This window comes from Schistocerca nitens, chromosome 2, assembly GCF_023898315.1.
Source record: "Schistocerca nitens isolate TAMUIC-IGC-003100 chromosome 2, iqSchNite1.1, whole genome shotgun sequence".
Classification (NCBI taxonomy): domain Eukaryota; kingdom Metazoa; phylum Arthropoda; class Insecta; order Orthoptera; family Acrididae; genus Schistocerca; species Schistocerca nitens.
The window spans coordinates 699795781-699818897 of record NC_064615.1 but is presented as its reverse complement, the minus strand read 5'-3'; the positions used below and the strand labels follow the sequence as shown (position 1 = coordinate 699818897).

At 38.4% G+C, this 23117-nt stretch overlaps 1 protein-coding gene across 7 annotated transcripts in view; it reads left to right on the top strand.

The window, feature by feature from the left end:
- LOC126236857 ((E3-independent) E2 ubiquitin-conjugating enzyme UBE2O-like) overlaps window positions 1-23117 on the top strand; it is a 195294-nt gene that overhangs the window by 74632 nt on the left and 97545 nt on the right. For 2 of the 7 annotated variants that reach the window (XM_049946470.1, XM_049946469.1), the window contains exons 6-7: window positions 1950-2033; window positions 21088-21180. The exons of 1 other annotated variant lie outside the window; for it this stretch is intronic. In XM_049946470.1, the coding sequence (XP_049802427.1) occupies window positions 1950-2033; window positions 21088-21180 (177 nt within the window). The remainder of the gene's footprint in view (window positions 1-1949; window positions 2034-21087; window positions 21181-23117) is intronic. 4 more of the 7 variants (XM_049946472.1, XM_049946471.1, XM_049946474.1 and 1 more) reach the window with 2 other exon arrangements.

Sequence of the window (23117 nt, the reverse complement as noted above, 5' to 3'; positions counted from 1 at the left end):
AAGTGAATCACTATCAGTTCCTTATATGCTTTGTAAATATTGTTTGTTCATGAAATGCCTGCAGCAGGTTCTCCTGAACTTGCTTACAGTTAAAACCTGGGTGAGATGTTTATTTTTGAAATAGTTCTTTGTACCTTTTATACCTTTTCTGCTGAAACTGCCTTTTAATGTTGTTTGGTTATTCTTATTTTTCATTGATGAGCATTATTTGTGTATATTTTATGCAAAAATAATTACATTGTGAACCATTAAAGCTGCCTTTATGGAATACTTCATAGATCACTTACTAGAAGTTATTATAAGAACAGGACACTGAGAATTTAATAGCAGTTCTGTTCCTACTGTGAAGACAATTGTGTGAATTTTGACATGAGCCTGAGACGCGATGATAATAGTTTGTTTAGATTACATTCCTGTAATGCAGTGAATGTATATAGTCATAGAATAATGCACAGAACTTTTTTTCACTCTCTCAAGAAGCTATATGGACATCTTGAATGTTTCTTGTTTCACTTTTATCTTTTTCACATAAAATAAAAAATGTTACCTTTTTAACATGTATATATTTTTTTAAAGCATTTTTATCATTTGTGGATGAATGAGGTGTGGTCAAAAATTGAGGAATTTTCATTTTTTGGAGATAATTTTATTTATTTGTGTACATTAATGTTATCACTTTCAAGGTAGGCCCAAATAGATATTACACACATATTTTAGCACTTCTTCCAATCCCCGAAACACTTCTGGAACTCGATCTTTGGGACAGCACTTAGCTCTTTCAGCAGTACACTTTTAATCTCACCTGACCTTGTAAAACGACAGTACTTTAAGATGCTTTTTATTTTTGGAAATAGAGAAAAGTTACTGTGGCAAATATGGAGGCTGGGCATATTAAAATGTTGTTTTTCACTAAAAATTCATAAACAAGCATTGAAGTGTGAGTAGGTGCCTTATTGTGATGCATAAGCCATGAATTGTTTCAACCACAAATACAGGTGGCCCCCACTCCCTCGCTGTTTGCTTCCTGCAAACAATTTTGAACTAGTAGGTCATACTCTTTATTGCTCGTTTGATCTTTGAATGATGCACTATGCCATGAAAAACCGAAGAAAATGTTGAGCACAACTGTGACATGACTGCACTTGCCTAGCTTTTTTTTGTCCTGGTCATCCAGATTGCCTTCACTGGGATAATTGAGCCTTAGTTTCAGTTCATATCCATACACCCATGTTTCGTTACCTGTTGTGACATACTCCAGTAGTTCTGCATCGTTGTTGACTTCATTTAACAATTCCTGAGCAGCTTCCATTCGCCACAGTTTTTTTTTTGAAATTTGACACCGTTGGCACAAATTTTGCTGTCACATGTTTCATACCCAAAACATCTGAAAACATATCATGGTCTGAGCCAGTTAATGTGCCAGCATCATCAGCAACTTCTCTGTGTTTCCACCAATTCTTTCACTTTTTCCATGTTGTCATTGTTAGTTGATCCAGAACTTTCATCATCTTCAATTTCTTCACAGTCATCTTGAAAAAACCTATACCATTTGTAAACCCTTGTTTTACTCATAGTGGTCTCAAAAATAGCAATATTCAACATTTCTAAAACTTTGTTACATTTTATCCCATTTTTCTAGCAAAATTTAATGCAAATTCTCGATCTGTTTTTGAAACAAATCAATACTTGCCACAGATATGTTTTAGGCATGTTTACCAACACAACAAAGAAACATCACCTAAATTGTACTAATAAAACTCACAAAATTACAGAATTCCCAATACTTTTTGAATACACCTCGTACATCCGTGTCTATCTGCTTTGGAACATGGGCTGTTAATTACTGTCAGATTTATTTATTAGCTTCACTTAGGTTTGTGGCCTGTTGATTTTTCTTAGACTTGGCTTCCATCCCATTCTGTTAATGTATTGTATCTACCATGTTGAAGGTCCCCGCTGGTTGACAGCACCTTCATGGTTCTTGCACAGCTCCATTCAGAGGGCATCTCATCTGAGATCAACACCAGCCCATGGTTATTATTTTGTATTATTTCTTTCTTTTTAGTTTTGTTCTAATACTGCATGAGTTTTTGTTCAGTAACATAACTTGCATGATGATCTCACACTGTAACAGTGATTACATTAGTAATTGAGATTCAAACATCTCTGTCATTTGTGTTGTCAATTAACTTAATTAAAATATAAATTTAGATGTGGCTGTATTGAATCTCACACTTAACTTCTCAGTTTTTCCTTCCCCCAAATTTTCAAGGCTTTTAAAAAAGTATGTTTACACTAAGAAGTGAGTACGTGTCGAAAAATACAAAGTTCAGATGAAGTAGCTTGCATCTGATACGTAAGGTTCAGAAAGTTTCATGTACAACTTTTAGTTTTGACATTGTCTTTAAATTTCTTAATTTAGTAGTGATTTATAAGCAGTAAAGTGTCTGAATCCTATGAAATAATAAACTGGCCAGAAGAAGAGTCCATCAAACAGCTAATCTCCAGAGATTTGCGTGTATAGTTGATGAACAGTAAGAGAACATAATGATTTTGTTTGACACATGAAATACAATCAGAAACTGTGTTTTGTGTCTAAATATGTATGAAAAGACAAAATTTTAATTTTAATGAAAATCATATTCAATCATTTTCTGAAACAGAGGAAGGAGGAAGAAAGGGAAATGGTTAGGTGGGAAATCGTGACTTGCAGTCACACAGGGCATTGCAGAATTGCAATGGTGAAAGCTGAAAATCTGAGCCGCTTCTCTAGAACACATGCATTAACCATCTCAGCCATCTGGTCATGGTTTACTTTTAACCCAAATTCTCATCTTATCACACATTGTGTAGCAGCATGCCTTGTTCATTACTATACCTACTCATAAATTCTTGATAGCCATAGGGTTTCAAATGCAATTTCAACATCCCCACTGAAACATACATCACAGAGCCGTCACACTCTATTGCATTAATGTAACTGAGTGTTTTAATGTTCTCTTGCGCATGTACAACAGAAAAGACAAAACTCTGATACATTTATATATTTGATCATCTTTCTTGTGTGCATCAAAGATATTGTTAATAGAGGTTAATAATATTCCAGATGCATGCCTCAAAGATGATGGAATATTCAATCTGCCAGGGAAACTTCAAGATTTGCAATTAAAATTATAGTTACCCTAATATTCACTGTGTAGATGTGTAATCTGTCTTTGATATTATTAAATAATGTATTAGTATTTCCTGTAAGAAGCGTTAAACAATGAGCATTGTTTTTACTATGACTGATTCTATATTTGCTGTTAACTATACATAAAAAGATTGCCGCTTGGAAGTAACACGTCAAGTATTTTGGACCTGCACTGAAGGGTGATAAGACTTGTGAAGAGAGAACGAATGGTAAATTAATAACTGAAATGGTGCCTGGAAAAGTATTGGTGTTTTCACTGCATCTGTTTGGAGGAAGAGAAGAAAGAAAGCAAGTAAAACTGTAGAAAGTTGACAGAGACATAGAAAGATTGAGATGATCCCACAGATTGTCAATTGGGTTTAAATCCGGGGTGTGCATCTGGGCAGTTGGTTGCTTTACAGTTGCACATTTCTTCGCCCATACACATCTCTGCAGCCATCATTCACTCCTGTCATCTATGGCCTGTGGTGCATGAAAGTTGCCTTGATGCCAGTTTTAGATAGCACGTTTTGCCATGCGTGGTGTACTTTAACCACGGTGGCACCCAAACTGTATATGAACTTAGCTGTTTCAGAAAAGCTTCCACTCTTGGCCCGAAAGCCTATGATCATGCCATTTTGAATTTCAGATAAATGACTGTTTCCGCTTTACGACACTGACTGAACTGTTTTCTGCCTTATGTACCCTCCTCTGCTAATGCTGCCATGTGATGTGTTATTTCATGTTGATGTAAAACATAGGCGGTGGTCTCATTAATGTGACTGCGCCACGTGTGAGGTACTTGGTGAATTGCCCTTCTTCTTCTTCCTCTTTTTCATTATCCTGTTAGCAGCCCCAACATAGGCATTACAAGGGCAAAAAATGTGATACATCTTTGGTCTTTCAGATTTAAAGCATTTAAATTAATTCATATACTTTGATTAATTAATGCAGTAGGGGTTTAAAAAAGCAACATTACCAATGACCATAAGCATGGGACATAGTTCATTCATTGATTATTTGAGCAGAGCCCCTTTGTGCCATCCATCAAAGGCAAACTGGAACAGGTAATTAAGCATGTTGTCAACATAGCTTACATAAATGAGAAGTCTTTCTATTAGGTATTTACCAGATTTGAAAAGTAAAATTTTTGTGATTTGTGGCATCATCTAAATAGCAAACCTGGAGTGCAGTAGTAAACCAAGCATTTAAATAGTTGACATAATAATGTAATTTGCCTTATTGCGTTTGTTAGCTAGAAGCACAAACTAAAAATACTTTTTCAAAGTTTATCTACTTAAATTAGTTAAACAACATAGAGTTTTTATATCCTATTGAATCATCGGTTCAGATTAAAATGGTTTCTGTGAAATTTGAAACAAAAAGTGTGTAAACTTGCATCATCACTTAAATTACTTGCATCTTTTTGAGATGACTTGGAGATTGCCCTAATGTAATTCTCATAAAATTTCCCATAATCCCTTTGCTCTTAATTTCACAGTTTCTCTTCAACAGATGTTACATCATATATATACCCCCCCCCCTCCCCATTTCCCTGAATGAAAATGACAAATTTATTACTTACCTCACATACTTTCTGTCTTCACAGAATTGAGATTGGATGAAATATTAAGTGATAAATAAAGTCATGTGCTGTATCCCACTTGAAGGCTGGAAACACTTACTAAATAATGTAAAATTTAAATTTTTTTAAATTTTATGCTTTTCTAACTAAAAATTCTGTAAATGGGATATGAACTGAACCTAGTTTCAGTTGACTTCTTGCCTGTATACTATCCCACCAAGCTATGAAATCATTATACAGTCTACAATAATGTGACTATTTATCACTTGAATGCCCCTAGTCTCCATCTCTTGACATAGGCTTTTTTTTCTGTATTTGTAAGCCTATTAATGATGATGTTACACAGGTTTCTTGATGTTTCTAGAGTATCAGTGCGTATGTAGAATGTGAAGAGGATGTTTTTCCATCAGTTACATTAACAGGTATTCTTTACTTTTAGGAATGGTACTGTACACACTCAAATGTGATTAACTCTGGTGCAACATAATGAGTAGTTCATATTTCGCCTGTGGCCATTTGCTCACTATCAGGTGTAGATTGTCAAAAACTAGTCATCATACACTACTGGCCATTAAAATTTCTGCACCACAAGGATGACGTGCTACAGCCGCGAAATTTAAACGTCAGGAAGAAGATGCTGTGATATGCAAATCATTAGCTTTTCATAGCATTCACACAAGGTTGACGCCAGTGGCGATACCTACAACGTACTGACATGAGGAAAGTTTCCAACCGATTTCTCGTACACAAACAGCAGTTGACCGCCGTTGCCTGGTGAAACATTGTTGTGATGCCTCGTGTAAGGAGGAGAAATGCATACCATCACGTTTCCGACTTTGATAAAGGTCGGATTGTAGCCGATCGCGACTGCAGTTTATCATATCGCGACATTCCTGCTCGCATTGGTCGAGATCCAATGACTGTTAGCAGAATATGGAATCGGTGGGTTCAGGAGGGTAATACGGAATGCCATACTGGATCCCAACGGCCTTGTATCACTAGCAGTTGAGATGACAGGCATCTTATCCACATGGCTGTAACGGATCGTGCAGCCACTTCACGATCCCTGAGTCAACAGATGGGGATGTTTGCAAGACGACAACCATCTGCACGAACAGTTCGATGACGTTTGCAGCAGCATGGACTAGCAGTTCGTAGACCACGGCTACGGTTCCCCTTGACACTGCATCACAGCCAGGAGCGCCTGCGATGGTGTACTCAACGACTAACCTGGGTGCACGAATGGCAAAATGTCATTTTTTCAGATGAATCCAGTTTCTGTTTACAGCATCGTGATGGTCACATCCGTGTTTGATGACATCGCGGTGAATTCACATTGGAAGCATGTATTCGTCATCGCCATACTGGCGTATCACCCAGCCTGATGGTATAGGGTGCCATTGGTTGCACGTCTCGGTCACCTCTTGTTCGCATTGACGGCACTTTGAACAGTGGACATTACATTTCAGATGTGTTACGACCCGTGGCTCTACCCTTCATTCGATCCCTGCGAAACCCTACATTTCAGCAGGATAATGCACGACCGCATGTTGCAGGTCCTGTTCAGGCCTTTCTGGATACAGAAAATGTTCGACAGCAGCCCTGGCCAGCACATTCTCCAGATCTCTCACCAATTGAAAACGTTTGGTCAATAGTGGCTGAGCAACTGGCTCGTCACAATATGCCTGTCACTACTCTTGATGACCTGTGGTATGGTGTTGAAGCTGCATGGGCAGCTGTACCTGTACACACCATTCAAGCTCTGTCTCACTCAATGCCCAGGCGTATCAAGGCCGTTATTACGGCCAGAGGTGTTTGTTCTGGGTACTGATTTCTCAGGATCTATGCACCCAAGTTGCGTGAAAATGTAATCACATGTCACTTCTAGTATAATATATTTGTCCAATGAATATACGTTTATCATCTGCATTTCTTCTTTGTGTAGCAGTTTTAATGGCCAGTAGTGTACATATTACATGGTTTTGAAAACATAAGACGAACAATACAGGTTAGGAAAAGGTATTTGTTACTGGCAATTTTCTCAGGAGTGCCAACGACAGGTTTATAGTAATGCATATTGAAATTATGGGAAGGGGCACTCCATTCTTATGACATACACATGTGAAATCATCAGACAATTGACTTATCTTAGTTAAAGGAAAATTATCTTCATTTTCATTCAGGTTAGGCTTATCTCATACTGCTGGTTATATGTAAAGAAAATCGAGCTTCCCCATCTGTGGCTCATCTCTAGTCAGTCCCCCTTCCATCTCCCCCTCCTACATCTCCACACACAGCATTTAATTCCTTCCAATGCCTCCATCTCTGAGATTCCTACTTGCTACCATTTTATAATTAATTATTAACCATCAGCTTTCATTAATAAGTCAGATAGAACTTAATCTGTCTTCATTAATATTTAATGTACCATATGTGTTACTAGCCTCCTCTTAGTTCATTGTTTACGTGATTTTTCTTGTATTATGGTAGTAAACAGTTCATTACCAAGTGCAGACTGCAAAGTGTAGCCATGACAATAGTTGTTCTGTAGGTAAAAACTAAATTGTTAACATCTGTCTTGCCTAATTTATGTATTTTCCTCACCACATTGCTTCACTTCTGCCTTTATGGCTTAGACCCAGTATTTTCGTGGCTGTTCAGTTCGGTTTTCATTTTCTGATGTAACTGTATTGCATTTTCTGTCAGTTTTAATACATTTTGTAATATTACATAAGAGTTTGTAACATTTTCATCATTACATGAAGCTTATCCTTATTGGAAAGCCCTGTACCTTTTACTTGTGAATACTGTTAATATTGGGAATAACTGGAAGAAAAATAAAACTGATTAATCTCTCTCTCTCTCTCTCTCTCTCTCTCTCTCTCTCTGTGTGTGTGTGTGTGTGTGTGTGTGTGTGTGTGTGTGTGTGTGTGTGTGTGTCCAGAATCTTTTGCTCTGATATGTCTGAATAAAATCTTCTCGGTTTTGAAGCTGCATCAATTCAGATCAAATACTCGAGCTTTTGATGACTATCTCTGCCATCACCATCAGGAGGAAAACTCATTGACTGCTGGAGCTGTACAATTTTTTGCCTATATAAGCACTGTTGCAGCCTCTGGTACCACTCAGAGAGGGCTGAAATGACACATGCACAGAAGGCGAGTTGGGCAACGCTTAGCAGATCTGGCCCACCAGAAGACTGAGTGACATCGAGTGGTGCGAAGGGCCAATGCCACATTTGAAACTGCTGCTTCACCTCCTGACAAGTGTCAGGATCCATCTTTGCTTTCTTTTGACATCCGGTGGATGGCACCAGATGCTACTAGATGTTTACCCATGGTCTCTCTTAAAATGTTGTTGTTTATTGTGATCTCAGTTGCCTTCTTTATAACAGAATCTCAGCATGTTGATGTGTGAACCAAGGCTCTAGTGTTTCCAAACTGTGTTTTGTGTCCATTTTCCGGGTACTGCTCAGCTATGGTGAACTTGTCAAGCTCACTTTGTGTAACATGTCGCATCTGCTCATACAACACGCTGCAATTGTGCAAATAGTTTGACCTGTATAGGTGCTGCGGCATTCACAAGGGACAATACACACACCTGGTGTACGAAGAGCAATGTCACCTTCAACTGGGCAAAGCATATAAAGGAGGCAACTGAGATTAGAAGAAACAGCAAGAACTGTTTCAAATGTACTGCTGGTCTCACACCACCTGACAATAGTCATTCCACTAGCAGACCATAACTGCTGAGTCAGCAGGCCTCTATGATTAGTGTTAGAGGCTGCAATCGTGGCTGTGTAACCAAGAAACTGTGCCAGCCTGGCAGTGAGTGGTTTTTACTGCTTATGATGGTGGTGACGTTAGCTATTGAAAGCTCGAGTATTGTACTCGAATTGACATGGCTTGAAAAGTGAGTAGATTTTGTTCTTTGTGTGTGTGTGTGTGTGTGTGTGTGTGTGTGTGTGTGTGTGTGTGTGTGTGTCCTTTTCATCATTTATTTGTTGTTGAGTCTAAACTGACATGGTGCGAGTCTGATTTAAATTTGATATATTCAGTGATGTTTTTGGGATCTGTTGTTATCAAAAACCTCTTGTTGCGCACTATGTAGAGACTCTATAGTGTCACATTTCCTAATACTCAACACAATAAATTGATGATCTAATACAGGCAGTGAGTGCACAGTCTTGCATCGTATTTTGAGGTATTAATGAAATGTGGTCCATAGTGAGAAAATCAGGAGTTCAAAGCTGCCCAGTTTCTAGCCCCTGGCTACCAGCCAAATTACTTCATGTGCCATCAGTTGCTGATGCATTAAACATATGAAATGCATTCCATACCCCAAAGACATGTAGCTGCGAAGACAGAAGAAGAGACACTGAAATATAAAACACACATACACACACACACACACACACACACACACACACTGCTAGAATTGTAATAGGTTAGAATATATGAATACAAAACAGGCTACTTGAATGGACATCTCTAGAAGAATGCTAACATTATTCTTGCAAAACCCTCATCGGTAAATGTAGAAAACCAGTATTTGAAGAAGAATGTGAAACAATTCGTACATGTAAGATGATCAGTGGAGTGTGTGCTAAGGCATAAAGAGTCATTTCCCCCCTCAACCCTAATCAATTAGAGCAGGACAGAAAACTTCTTTTCAGATTAAAGCTGTGTACTTGTCTGAGACTCAAACGTGGGACCTTTGCCTTTCACGTGCAGGTGCTTTAACAATCCAGCAAATCGAGGCGCACACCCTGCTGCAGTGTGAAAAAATTCATTTCTGAGTAGGACACATATTCATGGGCATTTCTTTTTTTCTTATTCTTTTTTTTTTTAATTTCTTTAATGATTTATTCGTCCTGAAAAGCTTAGTCATAGCAACCTCTTCTACATCTAATGAACGTCTAATATGGTATCCAGCACTTAGAAATAGTTATGTCATAAATGGAGAAAGTAGTAGTATCTATAACATAAAAAATGCTGTTGTTTGTGAAAAGTACACACAGCAAACCCAGCTAAATATCGCCCCATAACATGCCTACCAACAATCTACAAAATATTAACTTCAGTCATTACACAAAAATTAATGACACATACAACACAGAACAAAATTATAAATGAAGAACAAAAAGGCTGCTGCAAAGGAGCACGAGGATGTAAAGAGCAACTGATAATAGATGCAGAGGTGACATATCAAGCTAAAACTAAACAAAGGTCGCTACATTACACATACATTGATTACCAAAAAGCTTTTGATAGTGTACCCCACTCATGGTTACTACAGATATTGGAAATATACAAAGTAGATCCTAAATTGATACAGTTTCTAAACATAGTAATGAAAAACTGGAAAACCACACTTAATATCCAAACAAATTCAGATAATATCACATCACAGGCAATACAGATTAAGCGTGGAATATACCAAGGAGACTCATTAAGTCCTTTCTGGTTCTGTCTTGCTCTGAACCCACTATCCAACATGCTAAATAATACAAATTATGGATATAATATTACTGGAACATACCCACACAAAATCACACATTTGCTATACATGGATGATCTAAAACTACTGGCAGCAACCAACCAACAACTCAACCAATTATTAAAGATAACAGAAGTATTCAGCAATGATATAAATATGGCTTTTGGAACAGACAAATGTAAGAAAAATAGCATAGTCAAGGGAAAACACACTAAACAAGAAGATTACATATTGAATAACCACAGTGACTCCATAGAAGCGATGGAAAAAACAGATGCCTATAAATACCTAGGATACAGACAAAAGATAGGAATAGCTAATACAAATATTAAAGAAGAACTAAAAGAAAAATATAGACAAAGACTAACAAAAATACTGAAAACAGAATTGACAGCAAGAAACAAGACAAAAGCTATAAATACTTATGCTATACCAATATTGACCTACTCATTTGGAGTAGTGAAATGGAGTAACACAGACCTAGAAGCACTAAATACACTTACACGTTCACAATGCCACAAATATAGAATACACCACATACATTCAGCAACAGAAAGATTCACATTAAGCAGAAAGGAAGGAGGAAGGGGATTCATCGACATAAAAAACCTACATTATGGACAGGTAGACAATTTAAGAAAATTCTTTCTAGAACGAGCAGAAACTAGCAAAATGCACAAAGCAATCACTCATATAAATACATCGGCTACACCACTCCAATTTCATAACCTTTTCTACAACCCTTTAGATCACATAACATCAACAGATACGAAGAAAGTAAATTGGAAGGGGAAGGCACTACATGGCAAGCACCCGTATCACCTAACACAGCCACACATCGATCAAGACGCATCCAACACATGGCTAAGAAAAGGCAATATATACAGTGAGACGGAAGGATTCATGATTGCAATACAGGATCAAACAATAAACACCAGATATTACAGCAAGCATATTATTAAAGATCCCAATACCACAACAGATAAATGCAGACTTTGCAAACAACAAAAAGAAACAGTAGATCACATCACAAGCGGATGTACAATACTAGCAAATACAGAATACCCCAGAAGACATGACAATGTAGCAAAAATAATACATCAACAGCTTGCCTTACAACATAAACTTATAAAACAACACGTTCCCACATACAAGTATGCACCACAAAATGTACTGGAGAATGATGAATACAAATTATACTGGAACAGAACCATTATAACAGATAAAACAACACCACATAATAAACCTGACATCATACTCACCAATAAAAAGAAGAAATTAACACAAGTAATCGAAATATCCATACCCAATACAACAAATATACAAAAGAAAACAGGAGAAAAAATTGAAAAATACATCCAACTGGCTGAGGAAGTCAAGGACATGTGGCATCAGGATAAAGTTGACATTATACCAATTATACTATCAACTACAGGAGTCATACCACACAATATTCACCAGTACATCAATGCAATACAGCTACATCCAAACTTATATATACAACTACAGAAATCCGTAATTATTGATACATGTTCAATTACCCGAAAGTTCCTAAATGCAATATAACATATACCATACAGTTAAAAGGAAGTCACGCTTGATCAAGGTCCGCGTCACTTTCCATTTTTGACCAGACATAACGTCTGAGAAAAGAAAGAAATAATAATAATAATAAAAAATTGCTAACATGTAGATCTAGGCTCAAATGTGGCTGCAATAGATGGGAGAGATGAGATTGGAGGGGGGGGGGGGGGACTGATATAATAGGCTGAAAAGTGGAAACATAATGAATTGTAATTGGCAGAAGCAGTGAACATTTATTTTGCTGTTTGACAGAGAAATGGTCATGTATTTTGATATATGGCCATATTTTGAGGGAAAAGTTACAACACTGACAAAAGGTAGTGCTCCTGCTTTTTCTTAAAAGCAATAAGAGATTTAATTGTGCTTAGAGAACAGTGTAGCATGTTCAGTAGGCATTGAGTAGTAGCTGACATTGTCAGACAGACATATGTTGTAGGTGCAATGTGCACATGCATTCGTAGTTCATTCGAACCATGCAGATGTTTCCCTGATTTTGTTGTCTTGGGTTAAATTGTAAAAGAGTAGGTGTAGCAGAAAGAGGGGCTGCACAAGTTTGCACTTCACAATCTCTAGAAATGTATGGTACAATATCTGCTAAAAAGTATCTGGACAATTATGAATGGTCATTAATATGGGATGAGCCCATCATCTACTTTTATCGCATCTGGAACTTTGTTGGAGTCACTTTCAATGAGTTGTCTGAACATCTTTGGAGTAGCAGCTCATTATTCCTCGAGAGCCAGATCCAGAGAAGGGAGTGATACTGGATTCAGGGTTCTGGAGTTCCTCAGTAGGTAAAGTCTGGTTTGCTTTCAATAGGGTCACTCCCTCTGATGGAGAATTACTTCAACTTTGTAGGTGAAAAATTTTGGTGTGTGTGTGTGTGTGTGTGTGTGTGTGTGTGTGTGTTTGTTTGCAGTAAATTCAGGCTTAAGCCTAGAACCTGCAGTTCATTTTATGTTTTCCAATTTTTATTATCTAGAAATAAAATGGTGCTCAGTTGCCCCCAATGTCACACTGTAAATTCATAAATTTTGTCCATCTACATTTTAAGAATTTTGTTGATACAAGGTTAAACAGTAGAAGTTATACTTGGTACAAGCCCTTGTTTCAAACCTTCATTATTCTTTGAATTCTGTAAGAATGCTTTTCCAAGAGTATCGGTAGGTTGGCTTTTCTTTGATCCAGTATCTCCCATACATCTTTCTTTCTTATATAATCAGAAGCTTTTTCTCAGGAAAATGATCTCTCTCTCTCTCACATGTGCGTGCGCGCGCCCACACACACACACACACACACACACACACACACACACACACACAATGATAACACAACCATACAATACAGTGGTATTGTTATCAAACAAGGTGAAGTGGAGGTGTTAAGACACTGGGCTTGCATCTGGAAAGAAAGTGGTTCAAATTTTGCGCAAGCCATCCACATTATGGTTGTCCATGGTTCCTTGGAAAAGGACATGACCAATTTCTTTTCCTGTACTTCATTTATTGGAACTTGCACTCTGTCTCTAATGACGTTGTCGTTGGTGGGACGTTAAAGCATAATCCTTATTCCTTTCTTCCTTCCTTAATGTGTTACCATTTAATTTCACACAACGCTGTGTACTTTCCACTGCTAAATTGGAATCCCAAATTGGCTGAAAAGATTTACAAGGCTATACCTCATAATTAAGTCGCTGACATTTGCAGTTTTCACAAGTCTAGATTAAATTAATATTTCCATCCCTTAAGCATAGTTGTTTTAACGTGGCATTCAATTTCTTAGATTGTGTCAAGCATCTACCGAGTCTGTCAAAAACATAGCAAAAATGTGTATTTCATTGAATAATGACATGGTTGTGGCTATACAAAACCCACTGTTATCAAAAATAATTGAACTATGATGTAAATAGTGGAACACTGCAAATTATACTAGAGTCTTGTTTGAGATTAGGCTGTGAAGATGTGTAAGACAGTTGTTCACAGCACCAAATAAAGAGAGATTCTGCAGAAAAATGAAATGATCAGAGTTGGACACAGGAAATTATGTATTTTATATCACATGGAAGACCTTAGGATTCATCCTATTTCAATTGTTTACTTTATAGTGTTGTAATAGACAGACAATTTTGTATAATTTTTGTGCTTTTACAAAAATGTTGGATTTGTGAATAATCCAGTTGGAACTGAAATATCAGCCACTGTGTGTGTGTGTGTGTGTGTGTGTGTGTGTGTGTGTGTGCGTGTGTGTGTGTTCGCAGATCTCCTACATGATTTATCCCAGTGGAGTACAAAAAGTGCAACTGGGTTGAACAATTTTCATTACGCTTGTCACATGGTACACACACACACACACAAGGAATAAGTATTCTAAACAGTTTTATTTCTTTTATGTCAGGTTGGTATAAAATACAGGAAACAAAATGTAGACCGCAGAATAGAAAGCTAAATTGTTTTACAAAGGAAGCAGATGCTCACAATCTTGGACCAACTCTTTTGAGGTTGGAGGCATATGCACCTCAAGAGTATTCTTCATGTGGCCAGACAAGGTTTTCAATCCAGAATTTATAATGTGTGCATCAGATGTAGTGGTATGTTAATTTAGGAGTTAGTGTATTTAATCCACTAAAAATTCTCATAGTATTTATACTAAATTATCCCCTTTAAAAGGTAAATTCTACTGTTACATGCATAGGGCAGCAGTTATTACAGGAAATCTGCAGAAACACAACTTGTGTGTCATTAAGTGCTAAATACTTTTACACACTGAAAGTGCGTGATACACAGTATTCCCATCTGTGTCATTGTTTTTCTTCTAATTGTCGAACAGATTAAAGCTTATTTGTTAAAAGAAACACATTTGCATCTAATGACTTTATGCTATAGGTCTACACACCTAAAAATTCAGGTTTGTATGAAATATTTAGAAATGAGGAGTGACACAACCTTCAGCATCATGTTCTTCACATGTATACCTTGATTTTAACACTGTCCATTTTTAGTGTGCACAATTGTTGTAAATTTCTTTTCTGCTGTTTTCTTCTACACTCACCTAATGACCTCTATTCTTACTTTGATATTTTGCATGTGTAATTTCCTTCATTAATAGTGGGTGGAAATCTCCAGTATAATCTCATGGCCCGTAACTAATTTGTAGTGTGTGTGTAGTGTATAGTATTGCTATATCATTGATGTAAAAGGGGAACTACTTCTACCGTTCTAATGTGTCTTTATTGTTTCTGTTAGAATTGAAAGATAATACCAGTTGTATTAGCAGATCCCATGACTTTATTGCATTTAATGACACTGTATTTCCTTTCTCATCTATATGCATACTCTGCAAACCATAGTGAAGTGCTTGACAGAGGGTGCTTAGCATGGTGGTGCTACATGTTAAGAGTTCTTTCCTGTTCCAATCACATATGGAGTGCAGGAAGAATGACTACTTAACTGCCTTTGTGCACACTGTAATAGTCTTATTTTGTCTTCATTGTCCCTATGTGACTGATACTTAGGGACTGAATAATATCTAGATTACATTTGTAATGCTGGGTCTGGAAATTTTATAGTATGGTATTTTTAAGTGTGTAGCATTACATTTCTGAACATTTAAAGTTTGTTGCCAATCTCTGCACCACTTTGAAACCTTATCAAGCTCTAACTGAACATTTGTGTAGTTTTTATCAGACAGTACTTCATTATAGATAACTGCATCATCTGGGAACAGTATGAGGTAACAATTAACATTTTGTGCAAAGATCATTAATCTGCAACACGAACAGCAAAGGTTCTAGCATACTTTCCTGGGGCACACTTGAAGTTACTTGTATGTCTGTCGATCACTCTCATTCTAGATAACATACTGTGTCCTCCCTGTCAAGAAATCCTTAATCCAGTCATAAATTTTGCTTGATATGGTGTGATACTGAGTCAGCTGCTTTCCAGAAGTCAATAAATACTACATCTGTGTTATTTCCTTTATCCATGGCTTTTAGGATGTTGTGTGAAAAAAAGCAGTAGGAGCTAACTTGGCTGCAAATTCTGCACAAAATCTGACAAGGACCCATCAGGCCTTGGAGTCATGTTTGATTTAGCTGTTCCTCAACATAACTGACACTAATATCATTCATGTCCGCAGTGATGTGAGAAGTGAACTGGGGCATACATATATATCTTCCTTAGTAAATGAACATTTGATGATAGAGTTCATACTTCTCCTTTTTCTTTGCGACCCTCAGTTTCATTTCCTGTATCTATCTAGAGTGTCTGGACAGTAACTTCGGTGCAACTGACAGCCTATACATATGATCGGAATTTCTTTGGGGTTTGGAAGAGGTCTTTTGATACAATTCTGCTACAGATAATTATTGCAAGCTTCTTTTGTTGCCCTCAGCCAAAGACTTCTCATTCAGCATGTCTTTATGGCCCCAATTATGCAGTATTTTCTGTTTCATTGAAAGTTTCTGTACAGTAACTGCATACTACGGAACATCCCTCCCATAATGAACTGTGCTACTAGGTACGTATCTATCCCTTGTATGGTCAACCACATTTTTAAATCTGACCCACACTACTTCCGCATGCCCCAGCCCAGCGGTAAATGTACTGATTTTCTTTGAGATGTGACGACACTGCATCTTTATCTAACTTAGTAAATGGGTAAATCTTCTAACTTGATTTAGCTGCACTTTGTACCTTAGTAGTCATTGTTGCTACAACTTTCTAGTGGTTGCTCATACCATTCTCAATATTGACATCCTGAAAGAGGTTAGGTAGGTCTGTTTGTTGCTAAATATATTTCCACCATGAGTGGTCTCCTAAACTATCTGTTGTAGGTAGGCTTCCCTTCTTTCGTTCTATCTTTATTAATAGTGATAATGGTTTCAAAGGTATTGCTTGTTCCCAGCATTTAAACTTATCGTTTGTCACACCATTGAATATCAGAATTTTATCTGTGTGCTTGAATTATGTCACCAGGCTTTCTTCTCAATTCATATTTTCATTCGTTTCTTGTTTTTCTTGTCTGTTCCAAATACTACAATACAGTTCACTAAAAGTCTACAGTCTCTTTGTATGGATCGCTGTTGCTACAATATCTAGTTAGTTCCAAAAGTTAATAGTCCTGATTGTCTTGACAATGCTCCTGTATCCACTGTATAGTCATGCACTATTATCTATCAAAACGTGTTGTGCATGTTAGAAGTCTGTTCTGTGGCAAATCTGAAATGCTCGGTGATACAAATTTGTGTGTGCTATGGTAGGAATGTGGTGGAAACGCATTCAGTGACAAATCTGAAGCACTCAGTTATACAAGTTCATGTGTGATGGAAATGTGGCGAAAACTACAAATGTCATCAGCTGGACGAAAACTATGAAAACAAGTACTCCAAACAGACATTTCACATATGTCACATCTCAATGCAAATCTGTAATGCAACTATCTATGTGACATGATTATAATTATGTTTCATTTATATTTTAGGACAACTAATCAGTAAAAAATGCACCACAAGTTGTAATGAAAGCCGTCTGATGATGAATTGTAATGATTCGAAACCAGTAACAGTACCTTTTGAATAAAGGAACTTGAAGTAAATTTGTGGCATGTTGCTGTCTCAACACCATCAAATAGTATTATATTTCAGTGCTAGATGTTACAGAAGTTGAAAGAGCTTCATTTTGAAGGGATTAAAATTAAATGCAATATGGTAGTATTGGTTGGGATATCCCATGAGGTGGATTCAACTGCTGAGCTGGAAGTGGTGTTCTTCATCCCTCATTTTCAACACTAAGATTAGAAGTGCAGCATTTTTAGAAGAAATAAAAATTTATCTTGTGACAAGGCAACATCAAATGAGTGATATAAATTCGTTTTTCTTCCTACTGACTTATGAAGACATGAAATGAAGCAACAGATACCTTATCAGAATTAATGTCTTCTCATTTCACAATGTGAGTAAGGTTAGATAAACTCTCACAAGTATGCCTATAAAATCTAGTGCATTTTGCCATGTTTTTATTAGGTGGATTTCTTGTCTCTCTTTTTGTTTGGTACAACTTTTACAGTTAATTTAAACTAACTTCCTGATGGGCTAGACACTTGAAATTATAAAAATAGCTCAGTATTGGATGACAGTGCAGTATTAATTTGTTGTCTTACCTGTCTGTGTGGCAGTTGTGAAAAAGATTGCTAATGCCTGACGTACAGGTTTCACAGCACAACTATTGTGTTTTGTGGGTAGTATCAGAATGTATTTCTGGAGTATGCACGAGGACGGGCATTACTGAGTGAGAATGGAGAGGAGCAGGTAGACAGATCAAGGTGGGAGGTCTAGATGGACAAAGAGAGGGCTGAGAAGGAGATGGTCAGAAAGAGGGGAGAGGGGAAGATGGACCGAGAAAAGAGGAAGAGGGAGAAACAGATCGAGACTGTGGAGGAGGAGGATCTGGGGGGGGGGGGGGGAGGATATGGCAGAGCTTGAGGTGGCAGGAAGAGACAGACAGAGAGTGGGAGTAAGAGGATATGGCAGAGCTTGAGGTGGCAGGAAGAGACAGACAGAGAGTGGGAGTAAGAGGGTATGGCAGAGATTGAGGTGGTAGGAAGAGACAGACAGAGAGTGGCAGTAAGAGGGTATGGCTGAGATTGAGATGGTGGGAACAGACAGACGGGGAGTGGGGTAAGAGGGAGAGGGACAGGGAGTGTGCATGGGGGGGGGGGGGGGAGAGATGTGTACAATATGTGTGACACAAGTGTACAAGGACGAAGCCATGAGTAGAAAGCTAGTAATGGAATAGAAATCGTATAAAAACAATATAAAATTAATTTTGCTCCCTTCTTTATTTTGTAGGAATATAACAATTAATGATCTATTATTAGTAGATACAGGGTGTTTCAAAAATGACCAGTATATTTGAAACGGCAGTAAAAACTAAACGAGCAGCGATAGAAATACACCGTTTGTTGCAATATGCTTGGGACAACAGTACATCTTCAGGCGGACAAACTTTCGAAATTACAGTAGTTACAATTTTCAACAACAGATGGCGCTGCAAGTGATGTGAAAGATATAGAAGACAACGCAGTCTGTGGGTGCGCCATTCTGTACGTCGTCCTTCTGCTGTAAGCGTGTGCTGTTCACAACGTGCAAGTGTGCTGTAGACAATATGGTTTATTCCTTAGAACAGAGGATTTTTCTGGTGTTGGAATTCCACCGCCTAGAACACAGTGTTGTTGCAACAAGACGAAGTTTTCAACGGAGGTTTAATGTAACCAAAGGACCAAAAAGCGATGCAATAAAGGATCTGTTTGAAAAATTTCAACGGACTGGGAACGTGACGGATGAACGTGCTGGAAAGGTAGGGCGACCGCGTACGGCAACCACAGAGGGCAACGCGCAGCTAGTGCAGCAGGTGATCCAACAGCGGCCTCGGGTTTCCGTTCGCCGTGTTGCAGCTGCGGTCCAAATGACGCCAACGTCCACGTATCGTCTCGTGCGCCAGAGTTTACACCTCTATCCATACAAAATTCAAACGCGGCAACCCCTCAGCGCCGCTACCATTGCTGCACGAGAGACATTCGCTAACGATATAGTGCACAGGATTGATGACGGCGATATGCATGTGGGCAGCATTTGGTTTACTGACGAAGCTTATTTTTACCTGGACGGCTTCGTCAATAAACAGAACTGGCGCATATAGGGAACCGAAAAGCCCCATGTTGCAGTCCCATCGTCCCTGCATCCTCAAAAAGTACTGGTCTGGGCCGCCATGTCTTCCAAAGGAATCATTGGCCCATTTTTCAGATCCGAAACGATTACTGCATCACGCTATCTGGACATTCTTCGTGAATTTGTGGCGGTACAAACTGCCTTAGACGACACTGCGAACACCTCGTGGTTTATGCAAGATGGTGCCCGGCCACATCGCACGGCCGACGTCTTTAATTTCCTGAATGAATATTTCGATGATCATGTGATTGCTTTGGGCTATCCGAAACATACAGGAGGCGGCGTGGATTGGCCTCCCTATTCGCCAGACATGAACCCCTGTGACTTCTTTCTGTGGGGACACTTGAAAGACCAGGTGTACTGCCAGAATCCAGAAACAATTGAACAGCTGAAGCAGTACATCTCATCTGCATGTGAAGCCATTCCGCCAGACACGTTGTCAAAGGTTTCGGGTAATTTCATTCAGAGACTACGCCATATTATTGCTACGCATGGTGGATATGTGGAAAATATCATACTATAGAGTTTCCCAGACCGCAGCGCCATCTGTTGTTAAAAGTGTAACTACTGTAATTTCGAAAGTTTGTCTGCCTGAAAATGTACTGTTGTCCCAAGCATATTGCAACAAACGGTGTATTTCTATCGCTGCTCGTTTAGTTTTTATTGCCGTTTCAAATATACCGGTCATTTTTGAAACACCCTGTAGGTATAACACTATTCTACTGCAGATATTATCAGGTGGAAAAAGCACTGAGATAAACATGAAATATAACACTTCTCTCTTATAATTTCATCAGTATGTTAAAAATCCACTGAAAAGTTTCATACATGCAACAAAAAACATAAAATAATTATTTAAACAAAAGTAAAATTTTAGTATACCACATTTTTAAATCAGGCTAAGAAGTATAAAATAATTCTCCTAGCCCCATACAGATTTCTAGGACAGGAGAGAACCAGAGGAATGGATAGGACTATATAAGTGAGCTGGAGGAATACAGGGTTGTGCGAGGCTGGAGTTGGGAGCAGGATAGAGGCAGGTGGGGCACAGGATATAGTGAAGGTTGAAGTGAAGGGAGTTACAGGAAAAAGGATATGTTGTATGAGGAGTTCTCACTTGTGCAGTTTGGAATTGCTGCTGCTTTTTGGCAGTCATTGAAGAATAGCACACCATGTTGCCCAGGATTATCAGCAGCGAGGGGACCCAATTCTCTCTAGGCTGCGGTATGGTGGCGGCCATTCACATGGATAGACAGCTTGTTAATGGTCATTCCCATGTCGAATGCTGCATGATGTTTCGATCAGCACAATAACCAGCTGTCTGTCCACATGAATAGCCACTACAAAATTGTGGCCAAGAGACAGCCAGACCACCCAGTCGCCGACAATTTGAAGCTACATCAGTTCATTTACATCAGATTTTCATCTTTTATGTACATTTTTCCTTCAACAGATCTCGCTCCTGTTATATCATCTGATGTTGCCAACTCACTCACCACTTTCTCATTTCCATTCCTTTTACAGGAGGTAGATGGCTGAAGATACTTGCCTTCATCTTCTGGGCAGCTAAAATCGCTGAAGTTTTCGCTGAAGTTTTCATCTTCGCTATCACTTTTGGTCAGTAATTCCAACACTTATTTAACAGAGCAGATAATTTCGATTGACATGGCAAAAACCCAAATCACTTTGTAATTTATGGCCAGAACAACCTTTTTATCTGTGAACTAATCATACTAAAAACATTGTTTGTTGTACTTTCCCTGATTGGCATTCTGATAGAATGATGTCACTAATCGTGATGAGTACTATCTGTGTCAAAAGCTAAAGTTCTAATTATGCAGAATAACCTGAAAGTGGCAACAGTAGTAAAAGAATTACCATGTATTACAAAAGTGAAGACAAGCATCAACCATCACTCTTGTGGCACTATGTGCTTAAGATAATTTATCATGCCCTTGGGCGTGAAAGGTCTTCAACCAGCAAATACACGTACCAACATTTTTTACTTCAGGGAACGTGATGATTCCGCTAAGGTAGGATGATACATCGAGTGACAGAACACTGCACCTTTCATCGTTGTTTTGATTGGTCTTTCAAGAGCCTCAGCTTTGAACATTATAGAGTAACAACTAGCCTTCCATATTTCACAGTAATGTGCTAAAAGTTAATGGAAACAACAATGAGGAAGTATTTGCTGTTTGTTTGTACCCTGGTTTTGTGATAGGGAAACATTCCACGTGGGAAAAATATATATCTAAAAACAAAGATGATGTGACTTACCAAACGAAAGCGCTGGCAGGTCGATAGACGCACAAACTAACACAAACATACACACAAAATTCTAGCTTTCGCAACCCACGGTTGCTTCGTCAGGAAAGAGGGAAGGAGAGGGAAAGACGTAAGGATGTGGGTTTTAAGGGAGAGGGTAAGGAGTCATTCCAATCCCGGAGCAGAAAGACGTACCTTAGAGGGAAGAAAGGACAGGTTCTCTCTCTCTCTCTCTCTCTCTCTCTCTCTCTCTCTCTCTCTCTCTCTCTCTCTGCGCGCGCGCGCACACACACTCTAACTTCAGTCAAATGACAACTTTATTAGAGGAGTATAATAGTTTGCACAAATTATTAAAGTTACTTTGAATTTGTTTCGTTCAGGTGGAATAAACTGGAATGCTGTGTAGTCATAAAAGTCTTTTGTGAACAGGTTATCAATAACATAAATTTAGATAAAGTTTGTGAAGGTTTGTAAGAAGTGTACTCCTTCATTTCCCACAGTTAAGAAATTGATGGGTGAAACCCAACATGACTGTACTTATGGAGATGACCCATGTGAAGGGTGATTGTGGAAGAAACTTAGGTCCACCACTTCATACCAGAAAATGAAGCTACCATTACAGAAGTGGATGGAAACAGATGACTCTGCACAACATAGGGGATAGCTAAGTTGATTTTATCTGCTGGAGAGACTGCGGGCAGTATTTTCTGGGTTGCAAAAGGAATTCCTATGGAAAAGAGGACAGGGTTTATCCCAAAAGTTTCAAGAATAAAATTGTCCAGTGAACCTAAAGGGCTAGAGCAATGAAGTTTTCAAGAGGACTTGTGGTAAACGATCTTGGTTGATGAATACGACTTGGCTCAGTTGCCTCTGGGCAATGATAGTGAGGGTCGCATTTCATGCATAGTTTACTTTGGAGATGTCAAAATTCAAGATACAGCTGTTAATCGAGCGGTGATAAGCAATAAAATTTTGCATTAAACTGAAGGAAAAAAAAATCTGTCTCTGAGATGGTGGACAAGATCCAGGATTCAGGAAGCCTTTGGGGAAGCCAAGAGTTTGAGTCACAGATGATGTTCCAGGAAGAGCTAGAAAACTTTGATGGCAGTTGGGGGGGGGGGGGGGGGGGAGTGCAGAAACTTTTGGACAGAGATCAACAACAGACTGTAAGAATGACAGCAGAAGATTGCAGTTTCCTGAAATTGAATGGTTATCACATTTTCAGAATTGGATTAAGGATGGGAAAGCTGTGCACAAAGGTGGTCCCAAAAATGGTGACCGATGAA